The sequence below is a fragment of the Meleagris gallopavo genome, chromosome 2 (genome assembly GCF_000146605.3).
Source record: "Meleagris gallopavo isolate NT-WF06-2002-E0010 breed Aviagen turkey brand Nicholas breeding stock chromosome 2, Turkey_5.1, whole genome shotgun sequence".
Classification (NCBI taxonomy): domain Eukaryota; kingdom Metazoa; phylum Chordata; class Aves; order Galliformes; family Phasianidae; genus Meleagris; species Meleagris gallopavo.
The window spans coordinates 17,326,917-17,346,143 of record NC_015012.2 but is presented as its reverse complement, the minus strand read 5'-3'; the positions used below and the strand labels follow the sequence as shown (position 1 = coordinate 17,346,143).

General features: G+C 44.7%; 1 protein-coding gene across 1 annotated transcript in view; it reads right to left on the bottom strand.

The window, feature by feature from the left end:
- Window positions 1–302: 302 nt before the first annotated feature.
- Window positions 303–19,227, bottom strand: part of DUSP10 (dual specificity phosphatase 10) — a 22,758-nt gene continuing 3,833 nt past the window's right edge. Inside the window, exons 3-4 of the mRNA XM_003203827.4 lie at window positions 5,281–5,655; window positions 303–2,637 (exon numbers count right to left, since the gene is read on the bottom strand). Of these exons, the coding sequence (XP_003203875.1) occupies window positions 2,372–2,637; window positions 5,281–5,655 (641 nt within the window). The 3' untranslated portion in view covers window positions 303–2,371. The remainder of the gene's footprint in view (window positions 2,638–5,280; window positions 5,656–19,227) is intronic.

The following is a 19,227-nucleotide window of genomic DNA, read 5'->3' as shown; positions in this document are numbered from 1 at the left end:
CAGCCAGCCCTGCTGCTCTTTCCCTTCCTCTGAATCACTGAGCTGCAAGCAGCAAAGAGCTTTTTTAACCTCTTCTCCGCCCGCTAATAACATGACCCAGGTGCAGCCATCTGCAGTTCATGCAGAACAGCTGAAAAAGGCTGAGCCCAAGGGCAAAGAAAGGAGCCCATCTTTTGGGAGGGATGTCTTTTCCCACCGCAGCATGCTGTCCTCAACCCACAGCAGTTGGAGCCTGAAGTCTGGGTAACGCTCCCTGCCAAGGGCATCTCACTGAAGAGACCAACCATAGGAAAGAAAAAAAATCAGTTCCAGTAGAAAAATAATTTAATAAAGGGATACGTTTCAAGAAAATATCGGTATAGTAACAACATTTTAAGTAAAATGTCCACAAAAATATACATGTCTAATGTGATTATACATAAGTTTTCTGACAGGTCCTGTTTTAATCTTGGTTCAGTCCACACTGGTTTTCACCTAGGAAAAACCTTCACAGCTACGAGGCTTCCTGGGATATATCAGCTTGCACAACAGAATCGTACGAGAAATGTTTTTTTAGCTCATTTTAGGCTCAAACAAGTTTTAAGTTGGTAACAGTCTGGAGGAGATCAGTTTATACCATACCATTAATTAAAAAAAAAAAAAATAGAAACAAAGAAAGCAAAAGAAGTCAGCCACCTAAGGGACATTGCTGGGCAGAAGCCTTGCGATACACATCACACTTAACAGTGACACAACTGGAAAAGGGAAAGGATGAAAGAAAAGTGGGCAAAGAGAAGGAAAAATTCCAGCAGGACCAGGGATCATGGGACTGCTAAAGGAGCAGGCTTTGGAGAGGCCAGGGAAAAACAAACAAACAGAAGGACACTCATCTCTCTCTAGAAACTAGTTCTGAAACACAGAAGGTAAGCTAATTGCAGGAAGATGAAAAGGAATCATTGGAAAATGTTTATTTCTTATTTTTTCAAATAACTGTTGAGCTGTAGGTCTGTCCCAAAAAGTTCACCCCAGTCATGCAATTTCATCTAAACAGCTCCAAGTTCAATGTATTTCTAGGAGATAAAAACACGGCTACTGAAAGCAAGGGATGCAAGAGTACAGCAAGAAATAAAGAAAACACATTCCATCAGCAGAGGACAGGAACAGGACACTGAAGAAGAGATGTCAAACAAAAGGTATCAGCTTTGTCAATGGGCATTGTACACTGCAAAAGAAAAAGCAAACAAAAACAACCCCCCACCCCCAAAATCAAGCACAACCAAAAGCCCATCCGACAGAAAGCAAATGGAAAACTGATAAAGAAATAAAAGGACACACATTTCCCACAGGATTTTTTGCTTTTATAATCAAATTTCTTTTACATAGACAACTGAAACACACCAATATTTTGTGCGAAAAATATTTTAAATAAACTTTGCTCGTTCTCGATTTTTGTACATTCTGATATACATATGTAACAAGGTTTATGGCACTGTAACTAGGATCAAAATCATATAAAGGAACAAAATAATTGCTTTCACTTATCCCTTCTGTACCAAGCCAGCTGCCATTGCACTATTAGGTTTTAAAAATTATCTTATTATTAGTGGGCAGCCAACTCTAATTGGATTGAACACTCAAAACAAATCCCAAATTATTATTGCACAAGAAGCCAGTGAAGGCATATGGCATAGAATGATCAAAGTCCCTTTCTGTTAAAACCTTACACCCCAAAATAGAAAAATAGAACTGGAACATGAAACACGCCAAATAAACTTTTTTTTATCTTCTTTAGTTTGAGTCAGGAGTGTGAAAAGTGCCTGCAGACTTTTTAAGCTGCTCTCATCTCCTTTGCGTCAGTGAGCGATTTGCTAGGTGATCTGTAGCAACGCCTTTGCAGAACGAAGGCCCTCATGCTTCAGCAAGTTTTTTCTGCTTTGTTTTGGCTGTTTGTGTTTTGTCTTCAACTTAGGTTTCTTCAGTCTATGAACCTGCACAGACTACTTAGCCATAAACACTACGAGTAGCTGGAGAGGAGGAGGAGGAAAAAACCAACCAACCAACAAACAACAACAAAAAAAAAGCCCAATATTTCTTCTTGGCTTTTGGATTTTAAAAACTACTCCTTTTGCTCCAAAGCTTCTCTGCTCTATCAGTGCCCGGGAAGGAAATCGCAACTGCATCCCAAACATGGCCAAGTTCTTGGATCTCTTTTAAAACCTTTCCTTACAAAAAAAGGTTTTTATTCACAAAAAAAGTTTGCTGCAACCCCCTCCCCACCCAGAAGCTAAAAAAACAAACAAACAAAAAAACCCCACAGCCCATCCCTCACTGCCCTAAATCAGGTGAAGAACAGGCTAACCCCTTCATTGACCACCTCTTTGCAGCTTCACCGTCACACAACAGTTTCTACACCAATCAGCTTTGGTGTGAGGATTCGCGGGGTGACGCCATTGTTTAGGTCTTCCTCAAACTCCAGTAACTGCCCCATAAAGTTAAGGTTAGGAGAAATGATTGGTCGTTTGCCTTTTACAAATTTATAGGCATCCGTCATGGTCATGCGCGTGTGCTTCATCAAGTACGCAATAACTATGGTGGCAGATCGGGACACTCCGGCCTGGCAGTGAATGAGAAGACCTTTTCCACACTGATGGGCTTCCTCTGAAAACAAGAACAACAGAAGAAAGTAAGGTTTCTGCTATTTAGTAAATTAGCAAAGCTCGGTGCAATGAAAAGTAACTTGATGTAAAAAGTTGCTCTATTTGGCTAGAAGCACAGCAGCATCTCCTCCTCTTCCTCTCTAGTCCTCCCTCCTTTAGGGAGTCAAAGCTACTTCACGTAAGGCACACAGGCCAGTTTGCACAGCAAATTGTCTGTTTCAACTGAATCTTTGCCTCCCAGCCCAATTTTAATCATCTTTCATTGCATGAAAAGGGTATTGTCATCTTTGCCCCTTAGCAACTGGAGCACCTCATTCTGCCAAAGGCTACCTTTCCCAAACGTCTCTCTAGGAGCAGCGAGGAAAGAACGAGGGGAAAGAGGAAAAGGACAGCACACATGTGCAGTCAGATGTACATGTGCTCTCCGCCAAAACATATCATCTGCACAGAGAGATGCAAGAGCGAAAAAAGCTCCTGGAAGCACAGGACCCGGGAAAGAGGAGGAAGTCACTGCCACAGCATCTTCATTTCCCACAGCTTACTTTGAAAATGGAAGTTAAAGCTTTCAAGATGTGACGTTTCAGTGTACTTCCTTTTATTAATCTGGAGGAGAACATGAATTTAGCTCACAGGTTTTGGTGTGAATCTAATCCCACAAAGAGTAAAGTGCATCTTATTCCACAAGTTCCACTTGTATTATGAAAACTTAAAGGAAGCTGAATTCTATGTTTCTATCTGCCAGTATTTAAGAAACTCAAAACTCCGAACACTTTTTAACACGCATTTTGAGATTCACTTCCTATGCCCTTAATCTTAACTAAACTTATGTTCATTTTCTAATTTATTTAAATAGATACATGCCAATGACCTCCTGTTTACATATTTCCCTATTGTCTCAAATGAAATTTAAAAAGCTTACCCTGAGGGAGGGAAAACTTTGACTAGTTACTCCCCTAGCTAGCTAAATTTGCTAAGGAGAAAAACCTCAATGGAGAATTATTTGTTTATTAAAAACAAAGCTAGCCCCTCAAGCTATAATTATTGAAGAGGAAAGGAAAATGAGTTTCAAAATACTTTCTAAATGTTTTCAGAGCAAGGCTGTTTTCTCTGCCCTTAGTAAGGTCATCAAACCAATTAAAAAAACATACAGTCTGTAACTTAAGAGTTTGAGTTGTTGAGTTCTAACGTTGAGTTGTATTTGAGTTCTAATGCTGCCTGCCATCAAAACTACAGTATAAGCAGTGTTCTGCTTACTCACCTTCACTGAAATAACGTACGCTGCATGATGATCTCCTGCTAACCAGAACACAGCCAGAACCAGCAGCACCCAAGAGCACCGAGAACCAGCACCAAGGCAGATGGGACCAGAATATGATAGGCCTGGGTTTCCCACCCTAGGCCCCAGCTGCACGACCAGGGCTGGATCCTTGGTGAGCTCAAGAGCATCCCACAGAGCCAGCACAAGCAGGGTCAATTTCCAGAGGAGCTGTGCACAAATGCTCTCACCCAAGAGCCATAAACAGTCTATTTTTGAGAGCAGGAATCAAGGAAGACAGCCCTGAGTCCACTTCAATAAGTTCATGGGGTCAGCTAAGGACCTAAGCTGTGATGTGGCAAAGAAGTATGCTTTCGTCATCTTGGCTTCCACTATCAAACCTGAACTATTGATAATAAGATTAGCCCAGCTTCAGCAAGAGAAAAAAAATAATAATAATAATAATCACAGCCATGGTTCCTCCCCAACACAAGGAAGTTTCAGGAAATGTCTAAACACATGGACTACTACTGGATAAACACCAGCAGACATCCACTGTGCTGCAAAAGGCTGAGCTCAGTGTGTACACTGCAGGAAGCTGTGCCCACAAATACATAGAGAAGAACAAGGAAAGGTCCTCACAAGGTTTCAGTATTACTTAACGTCCTCAATGACCAGCTCCACTTAAAAAGACTGTCTGGGCTTAATAGAGACGACCAGAGCTGAAGGCACAGCCCCCCAACCAAACTGAGGTATATGCTGCGTGAATCACAGCGAGGTTCAGATTGACACAGTAATTTCATTTCCTCAGCTACCTCCCCAATTTCAGATGCAGCTGCATTTTCACAGTGAACTGTCTCACAGCCTACAGGAATTTGAAGCGTATTAATACTAGTTTTCACTGCTATCCACTCACCCACACATACACTGAAGTTACAAATCTAATGATAAAATAAGCGGAGTAGGAAAGTTTGTCATTTCTCTCATAAAACTGAGTTAGGGAAGACTCAGCTGTCATTAAAAATAGTTACTACAAAAATTTGGCTAGAAGCCACTGTGAAGACTAGGAAATGCAAAGGAATCACGAAGAGGGAATGACAAAAATCTCAGCTGGGAGAAGCAGGGGTGGAAAAGACCCAGATTTGGAGGGTTAGAGGTAGGCATCGCTATCAGTGGATAAAATTGTACCTCTGGGCTACTTAGTCAGATGTGCCAGAAATGAACAGCAGAAATGAGGTGCTCAGTATTTCTGACAATCTAAACAAAAGTAAATGTGACCTTACACAGCCTTCGGGGTAGTTAGCAAAGCATAAAATTCATTCCAGATTCTTGTAATAGGTGAGGGGAGGGGGTAGTGGGGAGAAAGTAGTTCCAGTCAAGGATAATTACCAATGAACTCAAAAGCCTCTTCAAAATACTGCCTGAGATTCTGCTTGTTGCTGTCAGTGGCCGGGAGCCGCTTATAGTTGAACATGCCTTTCTCGTAATGGTACAGGGGCAGGTGGGTGGTCACATTGATTACATAGCCTATGTTCATCCTCTGCATTTTCTCCAAGTCCTGAGCATCGTGCTCATTTCCGAGGAAGAGGAAAGGCAGGATAGGGGTGAGCTCGGCATTCTCAATGTCCGGCGTGGTGGGGATGGACTGAGGTAGTGTGGGGGGCACTGCGGATGCACTGCTGCCTCCCCCCTCCTGGCACTCTTGCAGCTGGAGGGAGTTATCGCAGAGGTTTTCATGGTTCTGCTTGAAACCGCTGAGTCCTCCTGGGGAGAGAGACCAAGTAGATATTTTGGTTAGAGACCTCTATAGGGCACCCGCAGCTCTCAGGGACAGCACGTAGGCTCGCAGCCTTGGCTCCTGAGAACAGCACATGCCCGCATAGTCGGACAAAGCAATGCCACACCTTGAAATGTAACAACAACCAAGGTGCTTGCCTAACATGGGGCAAACAGTTCTCCTTTTTCTGTCCCAGTTGCCTGAATATATCTAGCAGGTTATTTTTAGGACACTAATATGGATTGGGAAATGGGTTTGAGGGGGAAGGGAGAAGTCACTTTTTTGGCTCATGTTCCCCTAGCTCTACTGCAAGTCACACTGCTGGCTTTTTCAAGCAGCAATTTCCCCCTTTTTTCTTCCCCTTCCGCCCCCCCTCCAAGAGGGCAGCTCTGCAGAACTAGGAAGAAAAGCAGAGCTTCTTTCTACACCTCATTCGGCAATTACATCAGCCTTGGGCTCCCCACCTGCCCAGTTTCCATAGCAATTACACAAAGCACACAATGACATCAGCTGGCATGACATCAGCTCTTTGAGTGCAAACAATACAAGAAGAACCACTTTGTTTCGGGCCTTTGGTACGACGGCGTTCTTGGGAGCCAATGATGTAATGTTAACAGGTGGCTCGCCTCCGCGCCTGGGAAGAGAGGCACAGGAGGAGAAGGGCAGCCATACCCTCCTGCCACCCACAGACATGTAGGTTTCTGCTGGAGCAGGGTACATGGGGCCACGTGTTGTGCCGAGACCAGCCAAGTGCTTGGGCTCAACTGCACTTTATTAAATGAAAGCCAAAAAATTCCAGGAAGGGGAAAACTACATGTAGATTACTAGAAAGAGTTACTCCAGCCAAAACAAATGCTGAATGTCACCATCTTGCTATTTTTTCCCTTCCTTCTAAAAGGTTATTTGCCTTTTCCATGCTCTTTCACAACGATCTAGTGAAAGGAAGGCTTTTAAGCCGTCATGCAGGCTTTGGTTCAGCTAGAAAGACACCCAACTCTTGAGCACTGCAGCTCCAACACCTTGGTGCCAGTGCTCACCCAGGGTCCATCTTTGTACCTGATAGCACTAGTGCCCTTCACCAGGCCACAGCCAGCTTTGAGAAGGGAGAAGCCCAGCTACAACCCATGTACACTATTTATATGCCTGCAACTGGCCAACAAGAGGGAAACAAGCACAGTTAGACAGGGGTGAATTTTAAATCCCAGACCTTCCTTTGGAGGCTCGCAATATGCAGGCAGCCCTGGGTCCTTCTGCTGAAGGCAGGTGGCCATAACTCGCCTTCCACTCTTTGCACAAAGGAGGTTTATTGCTTCCTTTCCTGTACTCTCCACTCCTCAAGCAATCCCCCTACTCAGTCACCTCCTCTGCACAAGGGCAGGTGAGTTCCCATCATTCAGACAGCACCAAAACCACTGGCCTGGCCACACACCAGAAGATGGGACAAGGAAGCACAAACCAAAGCCTGAGAGGTCTGAGTGCCTCCACATCGGGGCACTTCTGGATGGACACCAGGACACAGCATGCTACAGAGCTACAGAAGTCCTTGGGCCTGTCTGATCTCACCTTCTTCCTGTCCTTCACATACTGCTAGTAACTAACTTTCCCAGAAACCCATGAATCGCTCTCAAAATGCAGAATATTTCCCATGCCTCAAAAGCATGCTTATCTTCAGCTGTTTCTGCAGTTTACCAGACAAAGCACAAACGCATCTGCCTTAAAGATCTCTGTTCACAAAGCTGTTGTAACAGGGCACAGCGCAGAAGAAAAGGCAAGGACAAAAGTCTGAGCTCATCTGCAAACTACACCACCCGGTCTTTATGGGGGCTGAAAAGTCTTTGCAGGCTGCTCAAGAACAACAGAGAAGACGAGGGTCACCATGATGATGCCATCTGCCATCTCACCCAAACCAACAGTCTAGGCTAAAGGCTGAACCGTGACCACATTTCAGTCAACTCAACCCTACTCCAACACTTACACTGCTTTTGCACAGGCAAGCAATCCATCCAGCTTAAATAATTGTTCAAACAACACCCAGAACCCGTGGAGATCCTCAAGAACCAGTCCTAAGAACAAGGAGCTGCAGTGGCCCTGGGGTCAGTTCTCACTTTCCATCTCCGCCACAGCCTTCTGGGAGCCAGCAGCCACAAGTGGACGTAGGACCACACTGCTTCAGCACTCTTCAGAGCTGCATTCCTTTTGACATCACCCTTCACCAGCCACCCTAAGCACACAGCAGAGTTGGAGAACTTACAGTGAGCTCCCTCTCAGGACATTAGTTGGAGAAGATCACTAACCTGAACTGCTTCAGACACCCAACCAATGGAGCAATGGACAAGAATGGGTGTCCAGAAAGGATGCAACAAGATGTAGTCACAGAGGGAAAAAGAAATGTAAAAATGGGCTGTGGCACAACATGTGGGTGAGAAGCCTCTCACTAGCACACAGGCAAGCTGAGTTTTAAAAGCAGATTTTCAGCTGCTAACTGTAATACAGAAAGCCTCCACCACTGCAGCTGCAGCAGACAGGCAACACATCCACTGGGAAGAACCAGTGGCATGCATGGTAGTGCTGAGCTCCAGCCATGGGGCTCACATGCAGCTGTGTGCTCACCTCCAGTAGGACACTCAAATTCTCAGGCACAACATATTGACTAAGCAAAATGCTAGCAGACATACCAGCTACACCATTACAGAATGCTATGCTTGTAACCCATCTTCTCCATCTTTGAAGGTATCACATAGCTTTAATAACCAGAGCGTGGTAAAAAGCCTGAACCATCCAGCCAGTTTGACAGCCCTCACACAGATACAGAGAACATCCCACACGCTGCTCCAAAACAGCTGCTGAGCAAGTTGTCAGGGAGCCTGAACCTACCCACACCCAAACAAAGCAACAGGCATGCAAGGATGTCCAGCACACTTGGATATTCAGTCTTTTTTCCTATAAGGAAAGGAATGAAGGAAGCAGGACCTCTGCAGCAGACAGCCTGCCCTGCTATCTAGGCATCAGCAGGCAGTGCTTCTGCTCACCACTGATGTGAAGGGCCAGAGATGTTTGCAGTTATCACTGCATGAGCTGTGTGAAATATTCCACTGTTCTGTCCTGCCAGAACAGTTAGTGAATGACCACAGGCTAGGGATTGTCTGAGACATCAAAATTTTTAGGAAGCTTCAAATCAGCATTGTATACACTCCAGCTATTCATACTTGTTTGCTCAGGCTTTTTGCAACCACCTGCCCACAGACATTTTGCATGATGCCTCCCGATCCCCTGCCACGCAGCAGCTGTGGGCATATTTCCAGCTCTGAAGCCACTCTGTGCTCTCGAGGCCAGGTGAGCAGCTGGGCAGGAGCCAGAGCTCAGAGCAAATCAAGCAGGGGCAAACGGCACAGAAGTTATGCTGAATAGCAGCTGTCATTTGCCATCATGAAAAGGAGCGCATAATTCAAAGCAGACACAAAATGTGCGGTAGAAACACGGTGACCAGTTTTGCAAAGGATTGTGACCTCACAATAGGAACAGCCATCTTTACAGAAAGGAAAACCAACACATTTTATCTGCACACGTTCTGTGCAAGGGATTTATAAGGGGAGAAAAATGGAAAAAAATATGCAAGGAGTACAGTAACACCCACCCTCCTTCTCCATGTTTTGCAATACCTCTTCATCAGTGGTTTTGTCTAGAGTGACGGGCTGGACTCTATCCTTGTGGATGCCTTCCACAAGGATTTTCTATATAAGCCAGGGTTTGCTTTGTGATACATTTCAGTAGAGTTGACATATTTCCTACCTCGAAAGAGATTCTTACCCCATAGTAAAGCTTCCTCTCCCACAGTAGGGACACCTTAGGCAAAGTCAAGCAGCACAAAACGCCCTGACAGAGCAATACCTGTTGCAATTACAGCAGGGACATTTTTTATACATGACAGATTGCAGATGCAGGATCCACATTTAGATAGAACACGTGATCCCCACAGACAAACAGACCTTTTATACAGCTTTGAAAGCTATTCAGATGGATTTTGGATCCACTCATCCTCAATTACAACACCACAAAGCAACCTAAAAAAAAAACCATAACAAAACCACCAAACCAAAATTCACATGCAACAAAAGCAGAAATCCCATAGAGCTGTGAATTATCAGGAAAAGACGTATCAGAGAGTGTCCAAAGGAGGCCTAGAAAGATGGAGAAGAGCCTGGAGGACAAGGTGTGTAAGAAGAACTGAGGCCACTGGGTTCGCTCAGAGGAGCTGAGGGGAGGCCTCATGGTGGTTGCAGCTCCTCACAGGAAACGGAGGGCAGCGCCGAGTTCTGCTCTCTGTGACAGCGACAGGACCTACACAACAAACCGAGCCCTACGGCTAGATGTGGCTGTGTTTGAGGTCGAAATGTTACAGCTTTAAGCAGCTAACGTTTGTGGCATGAGCACAGCACCACAATATAAGACATTCAGGCAATTGGTGCGTATCTGTTTAAGATGACGCTTTGAATTTGTGCAAGTACAGCCTGTTCCTTTAAACCTGTGACCTCATTTATTTACATTACTGCAGAAAGCATTGCCAGAAGCAACAGCTGATGACAGTCTCATGTATTTTTCCACTAAGACAACAATTAAACTGCTTCTGTGTTATTAATGAACAGATGACTTTGTGTCAAGTCAACTCAAAGAGCAGGATGCCTCAAGGTTAAGCAAACGCGACTTGAGCCCATACAAATAGAGGTGTGCTGTGGGTTGGGGGGTGCCCAGCCTGTACCACCCCAGGTGGGCAGCAGAATCTGGTCCTGGACCACCCCCCTGCTCCCACTGCATGTGCAGGGTGTGCTGAGGCACCCGCTAGCAAGCATGAGCTCATCTGGGTCGTGCTGTTGTGTATCCTCTCTGCATGCTTGGGTGCGCTTTCAGCAGCAAATCCATCACAGCTCGCTTTCTTCCCCAAGGGAAAAGCAGCTTTACAGGTTGAAGCAGAGCTCTCGGCCAGTCGTGGCCAAGGCCACTCTCAAGATGGGACAACCGCCGGGATCATGTCTTCACAATACCAACCCATGGCCTGCAGAAATGTATGGCCTTGAATCCGGGCTTTAACCCAACCAGAGCTCCACCAGTCCTATCTCCATCAGATGACACAGAAAGGGACTTCCCTTATGCTCCCCATATTTCTCCTGCAGTACTCCCTCAGCCTTCCTCTGCTTTTGCCTCAAGCAGGGCTAGGCCTACACGGTGTGCAATGCTCAGGACACTACAGAGAACAGCATTTCCCACACCTCTTTGAGCAACAGGGCTAACTCCAGCACGGCAGGAGTGCTCCTGTTACCCAAGACAGACATCCTTCCCCTCAGCATGGCCAGGTTCATGCTCACTGCTGTGGAGAGCTCAAGGGTTGTGCTGTGGTTGAAGATAATGTATTTGGCCCACACAGCAGGAAAAGATGAGAAGGACAATTCTCCTCTCTCATAACTAGTAGGGACATGTCAAACCACGTTCAACCAAACAAAATTAGAACTAGCTCCTTTGACTTCAAGAAAACTATGGGGGTTTTGTTTGTTTTCATAAAAAACACTGGATGGAGACTGAGGCATCAAGCCCACTTGACATCTCAATTCAGTCAAGGTACAAGAGAATACAAGGATGCTAAGACTGTCCCCGTACATTTCTGCTGTTAAATAATGGAATAAAAACAAACAAACAAACATAACTGCAACCATACTTAGCTCTTCTGAACAGAAACCTCATTCACCATCCTTTTGCAATGTAAGTATCCTCAATGGTCTCAAGAATCAACACTGATTTTGGAGAACTGGGGGTGGGAGAACTCATAAATATAAATAACTAAAGATTTTTGTATTCGTGTGGCTACCAACATGTGAGTTACGTCTCCCTTTCCAATCCTACAGGCAGACTTCTTAACTGTCTGCAGGAAGTTCAAACCACCCATTGCAAGGCTTCTTTCCTCATCATCCACATGGCATTTGGCATCAGCCTTGCCGCAAAAGATTAAACTTTAAACAAGCAACAAAAAAGTGAAAGTAAACATAGTTCACAAAGAACAGCTTCCACTTTGATACACTCAATCTAATCTAGTCTCTCCCTCTAATCAAGCTGCCAATAGGACTTCAAAACAAAGCAAAACAAAAATACCGAAAAAAAAGCAAGCCCAGGCATTCCAGAGAACTTGAGGTCAGTTTTTTTCCATGTGGGAACTACCCTGAGATGCTGTTTCATTGATGAGTTCTGACCCAGAGGAGTTACAAGCACGTCCCTGACCTGGCTGCATTGAGACCCCCCTGAAAAGTTGAGAGTCTGACCTGATAAAAAGACTTATGCTGTCCCCTAGCATCGAGGCACATGCGCATGCATTTGCATATTATTTCTAGTTTCAACTTGCTGCGGCTCACAGCCATCATACATCCTCTCCTGCTGGCCTCTTGCAGCCCCTCCTCTTATCTACTTTGCTCTAGTACTTCACACCAGGAACAGAGCAACTGGGTGCCCTGAAGGACACATTCCAGGTGTGCAGGAGAGAGGTCACTTAATGTACTGCCCTCTGCCAAAAGACACAGGCTCTGCTCAGCTCCACTCATTTCCTTCCATCATGTCTACCACTCACTCTCCACCACATTTTCATCCACAATACCTTTCACACCTGAACATATGACTTGCTTCTTCACATTGCTAGCTGTCATCCCATTGCTTTTTCTCTTCTGAGAAAGCACAAGGTCATCCATGCTAGTTCTAGTTAGAAAAAAGTTAATATATATATATATATATATATATATATATATATAAAATTATATATATATATATAAACTGCTACTGGGGAATGTTTCTTAGGATTTCAGCTTGAGGGTTGGTTTTGTTTTGTTTATTTGTTTGTCTTAAACATAGTTTTTTGCTTCAAACAAAAGTTGCACACACAAACCACCTATGAAAGCAACATACCTCCCTTGCCAGCTCTCCTAAGAGATGCCACTAGTGCTTCTGGACAACTCACCAGCCCTTCCTAAAGTCACCACACATATGAATTCAAGACAGAAGTTCCAGTTTTGCAACTGGAAGGCCCCTACACATTGAGTAAGCATCGGGTTTGTCCATTTAGGAGAAAATATAAAAAAGAACGCTCACAGGAGAAAGGGACACATCACAGGACTGCATCCTTCAAAGCATTCTGTTATTCTCAGAGAGTGATCAGAAAGGTAAGAGGAGGAGCTCAAGCTATACAAGAATGTAACTTGGAACAAGAAATTAAGTCCTACATCCTGAACTGTGACGATTTTGCAGTGACAGATGAGGTTTGGACTTGCCCTCCCTGAAGGGCAAGCATTTATAGCAGAAACTCAAAATTAGACACTTTACAACTTCTCATAGCAAAAGTATGCTCTCCCATGGGGATTTAAGCTAACGTGAAGTCCAATTAAATAATCACTGGAAATGTCAGCATAAGCCCTGAAGGAATACATACTTCTACTGTGAAATGCTCCCATTGGAAATCATATTAACAAAAAGGTCATCAAGAAATGCTGAAGCTATGAATAAAGGAGGCAGGGGAAGTGATGGGGGAGGGAACAGAAACTATTCATGCTATAAAGATACCACAAATGGTTCTATATTGACAAGGAGTTACAAGTCTGCTTTCACAGAAGCAGAATGGATGGGACCTCCAGGCTCTGGGATACATGAGGACCAAAACAGCACAGCGGGCTTGGTGCATCCAAAGAGGGAGAAGGGCCTCAGCACAGTTTCAGACAGTCTGTAATCCCGGGTGTGTAGGAGTGGACGTTTCTGTTTAATTAGCAAGTTTTAGAGAAGGCTGACATTTTCATGGTTCAGTCATCTGTTTATTCATTTTACCCTTTTAAGGGCAACCTCTTCAGGACAGCTTCACTCCAGCAACTGAGCAAGCCGTTCTGTTTCTGCTGAGAATGAATGCAGGCTCCTTTCCAGCCCAAACCACTGCTCCTCTGCATCAGAAACACCAGCAACACGTTGCAACAGTGTGAAAGGAAAGCAGGGTTCTACTAGAACACACCAGTGAATGCCATTCAATCCTGCTGGATCTAAAACCTCTTTAAAAAAAGAAATAAAAAATTTCCTTCCTTTTGACTACAAATTATATCTGGCACTGATTTGACACTTTCCAGCAATCTGCTTCAAAGCATATGAAGTTTTCTTCATATCCAGTAAAGGAAACTGCCTTGAAATATCCTAGTACCACACTGTCCAAAACAGCCAACTACCAGAAGCAGTGAGATGCCAGGCAGTCCCCACACTGCCACACCACCACGGCCATCCCATCCCAACTGGAACCTAAGCCAGTGCTACAAGGCTGAACGCCTGGCAGCTCACTCCATCCTGGCCATCAGGATACCCAGCGTTGCACAACAGTCCTAATGGACAAGGAAGCATGGCTAGAACCTATATTCCAGCATCAAGGGAAGGAGAAAACTTACACTTAGGAAAGCCAGAATTAAACAGCGATCAAACAAGGAATGTCTTCAGCTAGATCAAAACTACATCATGTCTTGCCTCTACACATAAATAAACAGTACTTCGCAGGAGGCATAAGTAGTGTACTATTCCTTGATAGAGATGTAATACTGCCTTACAGAACTAAGAGGAAAATATCTACAGAAATATGATGGTTTGCCTTGAGGTTAATCACATTGAGTGTTCACAGTCAAAACTCCCAGTATCTTATGATGACCAAGATGAATTAGAGTCCAACACTGGCATAATACAGGTCAACTGCTTTAACAAGAGCTTTTGCTTTAACACATTACTGGCCACTTGCTTTACTTAAGCCTCAGTATCTCACTCTAGCATCATAAACTGGCAACAGTCAATTCAACTAGCAAACTTCTCTCACCTATTTTCCTAATCTCTTAAAACCACTGACAAAAATATATATGGGGAAAAAAAGTATATATTTCTTTTTAACAAATATAGTAATTCATGTGGGGACAAGCAGCGACAGCAACAGGAGGCTCATTCCTCTGGGAGAATCATAGAATGGCCTGGGTTGAAAAGGACCACAATGATCACGTAGTTTCAACTTCCTGCTATGTGCAGGGTCACCAACCACACCAGGCTGCCACCCAGCCTGGCCTTGAATGCCTCCAGGGATGGGGCATCCACAACCTCCTTGGGCAACCTGCTCCAGTGTGTCATCACCCTCTGTGTGAAAAACCTCCTCCTAATATCTAACCTAAGCCTCCCCTGTCTCAATTTAAAGCCATTCCCCCTTGTCCAATCACTGTCCACCCTTGTAATCAGTCATTCTCCCTCCTGTTTATATACTCCTTTCCTACAAGGCACTGGTGGCTTCTTGCAGACTTGGTGGCTCAGGTCAATGTGGGAGTAGTGATGTGCTCTTAGGGGCACCACTGAAAACAAGTGGAAGGAGAGGACAAGTTTGTGCTCCTTCCAGACCTTGAGCTGCTCACGGTGGCTCCTTTTAGCAAGGATATAATCTGTTCATCAGAACAGAGAAATAAAACTGAACCTTGAGGTTTTTAAGTCAACAAAAACATCAACAGGCAAATCAGAATCTACTGTGTATTACATTAGAAAGGATGCACTGCTAAGGGAGGAAGCAAAAAGGGTGCCTGTTATTCTTTCTCCCACTTTCTGCACAAAACAGATGTGTTGTTTCAGAGCACTGCTGTGACTGTGGATGGATCTGGGTCCACTACACTTAATTGGTGATCTAAGTAAGAGATGAGCTCAGTGTTACAAATGGTAAAATGACTCGTCCAAGGTCTCACAGCAAGCCTATTGTGTCAGAAGATGTGAGAGAATGACCACTGTGTGGCCTTGGCCAGAGCTCCCCTTGCCCTGAGACTGCCCTCGTATCTAGTCAGTTATCCCCAGTCTGAATACCCCCTTTTCTGCACCACACAGGAAAGGAATTTGCTTATCTTCCTCTGTCCTTTAAGCACTTAAAAAGCTGCTTTCTCCTATCAGGAACCTTCTTTAGCTTGGGCTAGATGATTTCCAGAGGTCCCTTCCAACCCCTAGGATTCTGTGAATCTATGCTGTACAAGTCCAGAGCCATGCTGAGACCACCTGCCGGAGGTTGCGTGCTCCTGGGGAACCAGCAGCTTTCACAGCAGTAGGAGGATGCACTGAAACCATCTCCAGTGGGCTGTGATGCTTCCAGGCACGAGGTTGCCTTCATCACAGATATTAATTGAAGCAGTTTCCTGTACTGAAAAGTCACAAGGCATTAAAAATCCCCGCAGATTCACTGCTGAAGCTGCTGGGGCATAAAGCATCAGTTGAACACGCAGCACAGACCATGACTGCCCCGGGACGTTCCAGCTGCAGAAATAACCATGCTGAGACATTTTGAAAGCAGGGGCAGTGCTCCTCCAGGTGAGCTTGTCGTAATAGCCTCCCTCTCTGCCTCCACATAGGGGACACAGGGGCACTGCCAGGACTGCTGGCTGGTTTTCCATCCCAGCCAAGCCTCAAAGGCACTGGTGCACGCTGGAGCTCTACCATTCCAACTACTGTCAACACATTCATCAGGCTAAAACCATAGCTCACTGTGAAAACCCCTGAAGGCCCTGCCAGCGTAAGCAAGCAGGTGAAGTGCTCAAGGAGGTATCTCTCCCCAGCTTGCTCTCATCAGATCCAGTTGAATAGCTAGACACCAAGCTTCAGGCAACAGCCAGTTGTTCTACTCAGGTCAGCCTTCTATTCCCTGCAGCCAATGTTCCCCAAGCCCACCAGCAACTTCCCAACAAGGCCAAGGCACCACGCGTGGTCTTATCTTTTGCAGAGTGAGAAAGCATTAGGTCTTCTTTTAAGTAGATTAACAGTGTTCTTTTTCTTTGCAGAGTGTGACTTCTATAGCTCTGCAAGCTTATGCTAAATATTTAAGAAAAATTTCTTTCCCAGTTGGTTAATGAATGTGCAAGATAGATGAGTGTTAAGACTATGGGAATGCTGCTTCCATTCATGTCATTTTTTCACTTTAGTGTTTCTGGTGTAAATAAGAAATTGTAATATGGTTTTCCATAGAGTAAAGAAAGAGTCATAGCCTAAAGACAAGTGACTGATCCCCCACTTCAGAGGTGCTGTAAATCAAAGATAATCTAAGAACTTTTAGGCTCCTAAGCATAGTAAAAAAGAACAAATATCAGCTGTTGTTCAAGAGAAAAAAAACAAAGAGGCATGAATAGATCCTAAAAAATAGAAGCCTATGTGCATTAGTTGACAACTTCTCAAACCTCAAATACTACTACTGACAAACATATTCAAGCTCCTGCAATCAGACTCTGAAAACCGAAGGTGAAATCTCTGTCTGTGAAGAAGCAGCAGAAGTTTTTCCCCCAGTGACTGATGAGGCCAGATTTCCTCTGCAGCACCAAGGGAACACATTTTAAACACACTGGATGCATCTCACACATTACTTAACACTTAAAAATACACATTTCCCTATTTCAGCCATGACCTAATAATTATTCAGTGGAGATCTCCAGTGGAAATAAGCGCCAGGCACATATTTGCTGGACAGCTGGATTTTTTGACCGTTGTGTCAAGTTCTACTCCTGAATGCGCTTCTGCAGTGTAATTCAATTAGGGCTTAAAGCAACACTGGCACTGCTGGATTACATAATAATAATAAATCATGTGTTTGCAACAGATTACGAAAACATCAGGTATTCCAAAGACAGTTGATCACAGTCCTTTGAGTTAACACGAGACAACGTAAAGCAGGCGCTTATTCCTTTTATAGGTCTCTCGGCCTCTTTGTAGTTGTTTCAACTTCTCTGATAGGTGACTTCAGCGCTGGTAAGAGATCTGAAGCTATTCTTAGACCACAGCAGTGAGCACAAAGTGGTTTGCTGGCAGGTTCTGTGCTCCTTGCTATAACGAGACCCAGCCACTTAATTTATTTCCCTGCTAGACAAGCAATGAGAAGACTGCAAACCAGAGTTTAAAAAAGCTCCTCAAATCAGGAACAAGAACAGAGAAGTAACTAACCGTTCCGCTCCTCCCCAAGCCCCTTGCAGTCTCCAGCCACCACTTCACAATACAGAGGAAAACTGGGATTATTAGCAAATTTTCACATCACACCTTTGATCTGGATTGGTTTTCCCTCAGTCAAACAGAGGAGTTTTTAAAAAAAAAAACTAAGCCCAAGGCAACAGTGGGTTCATGAGGCTCCCACAGCTGGGTCCGCAAGGCAGAGGAAGATGGGTAAGGTGAAGTCAATACCACCAGGGACGGGCTAGGGAGACAAAGGCAACTCTTCTCATTTTTAAAAAAACTATTGAAATGTTTTGGCACAGGCACTACACTTTTTCATTTTTGGTTCATTTGTAGATTTAATTTAACTTGAAAGGAGACACTCAACTCCAAACCTAAACACTTCATTCTGTGTAAAATAATACTTTTCATTTGAATGCCAAAGCATTCCCCACTTCCTATTTTTATGTCCCAGGAGCAAACTAAAGCATGCAAAAAGCCCAAAACTGCAAGCCACTTTCACTATGAGCTAACGCACCCACGGATGGCAAATTCTTCCAGTAAGGCAGAAATACACTGCTGCTATCCCATGACAGTCCCACCACAACGTGCTGCTGGGCTTTGGGTAGGAAAGTGGGCACTGGGTCCCTGAGCTAACCTGGGAAAAAACGCAGCTTTGCCATCATCAAGCAGGAAGGTGATTGATGGTCTCCCATCACTCTCCTGTCATCCCAGTACTGGACAAAAAAGACACATCCACACAAAGTAGGCCTTTAGGTTTCAGCAGGAATGGAACACCGGGGTCTAACAAGAACAGCTGTGAGCACACAGGGAAGAACAGGAATGCTTCATACTTTGTATACAACTGAGCAGCAGCTTCAGCCCTTGATCGCTTAGGCTGCAAAAGCCCATGTAACACCAATGTGAAGAACACGATACCTTTTTGATAAAAAATGAAATAATCATGTCAGTCTTCTAAATGCTGCTGTGCCTTCTGAACAAAGAACAGAGCAAATCTTTGCTTCTGAAGAGCTTAATTGAAAATGACATTCCATATTAAAGGAAGTAGCAAGGAGACACAAAGGGAGGCACACAGCTCTTAAAATCCCTGTAAAGCCCAGCGCTCCCTTGTCAGCATCAGTTTATGTCAGTCTGTTACATTAAAAATAAATCAGACAACCTCTTTTTAACTTGAGCCTAGTCAGGCACCCCATCCATACATTTATCTATAGAGCCGTGTGGCCTTTGGAAACAGTGCTTAAAAAGAGTGGGGCACCTAACCCTAAATACACCGAGGGCCATGCTGCTGCCGGACAGCGGTAAGCCAGGGCCGTAACCCAACCCTGGGTTTGCCGATCGGGTTCCCCCCACAACGTGACACCGCAGCGCGCAAAGAGCAGCGCGGGCTGACAGGCAGCACCAAAGATGGAGAACGTGGCACCGGATCAGGGGGACATAAACTTGGCCGGCTAGGTTAGCAACCAGTGTTTGCAAACACAACACAGGCATCAGATGGGTTGGCCATAAATTAGGAGTGGATTACAGCAAGCAAGAAAAACCACTTGAAAAAGGAGGGGAAAGAAGAA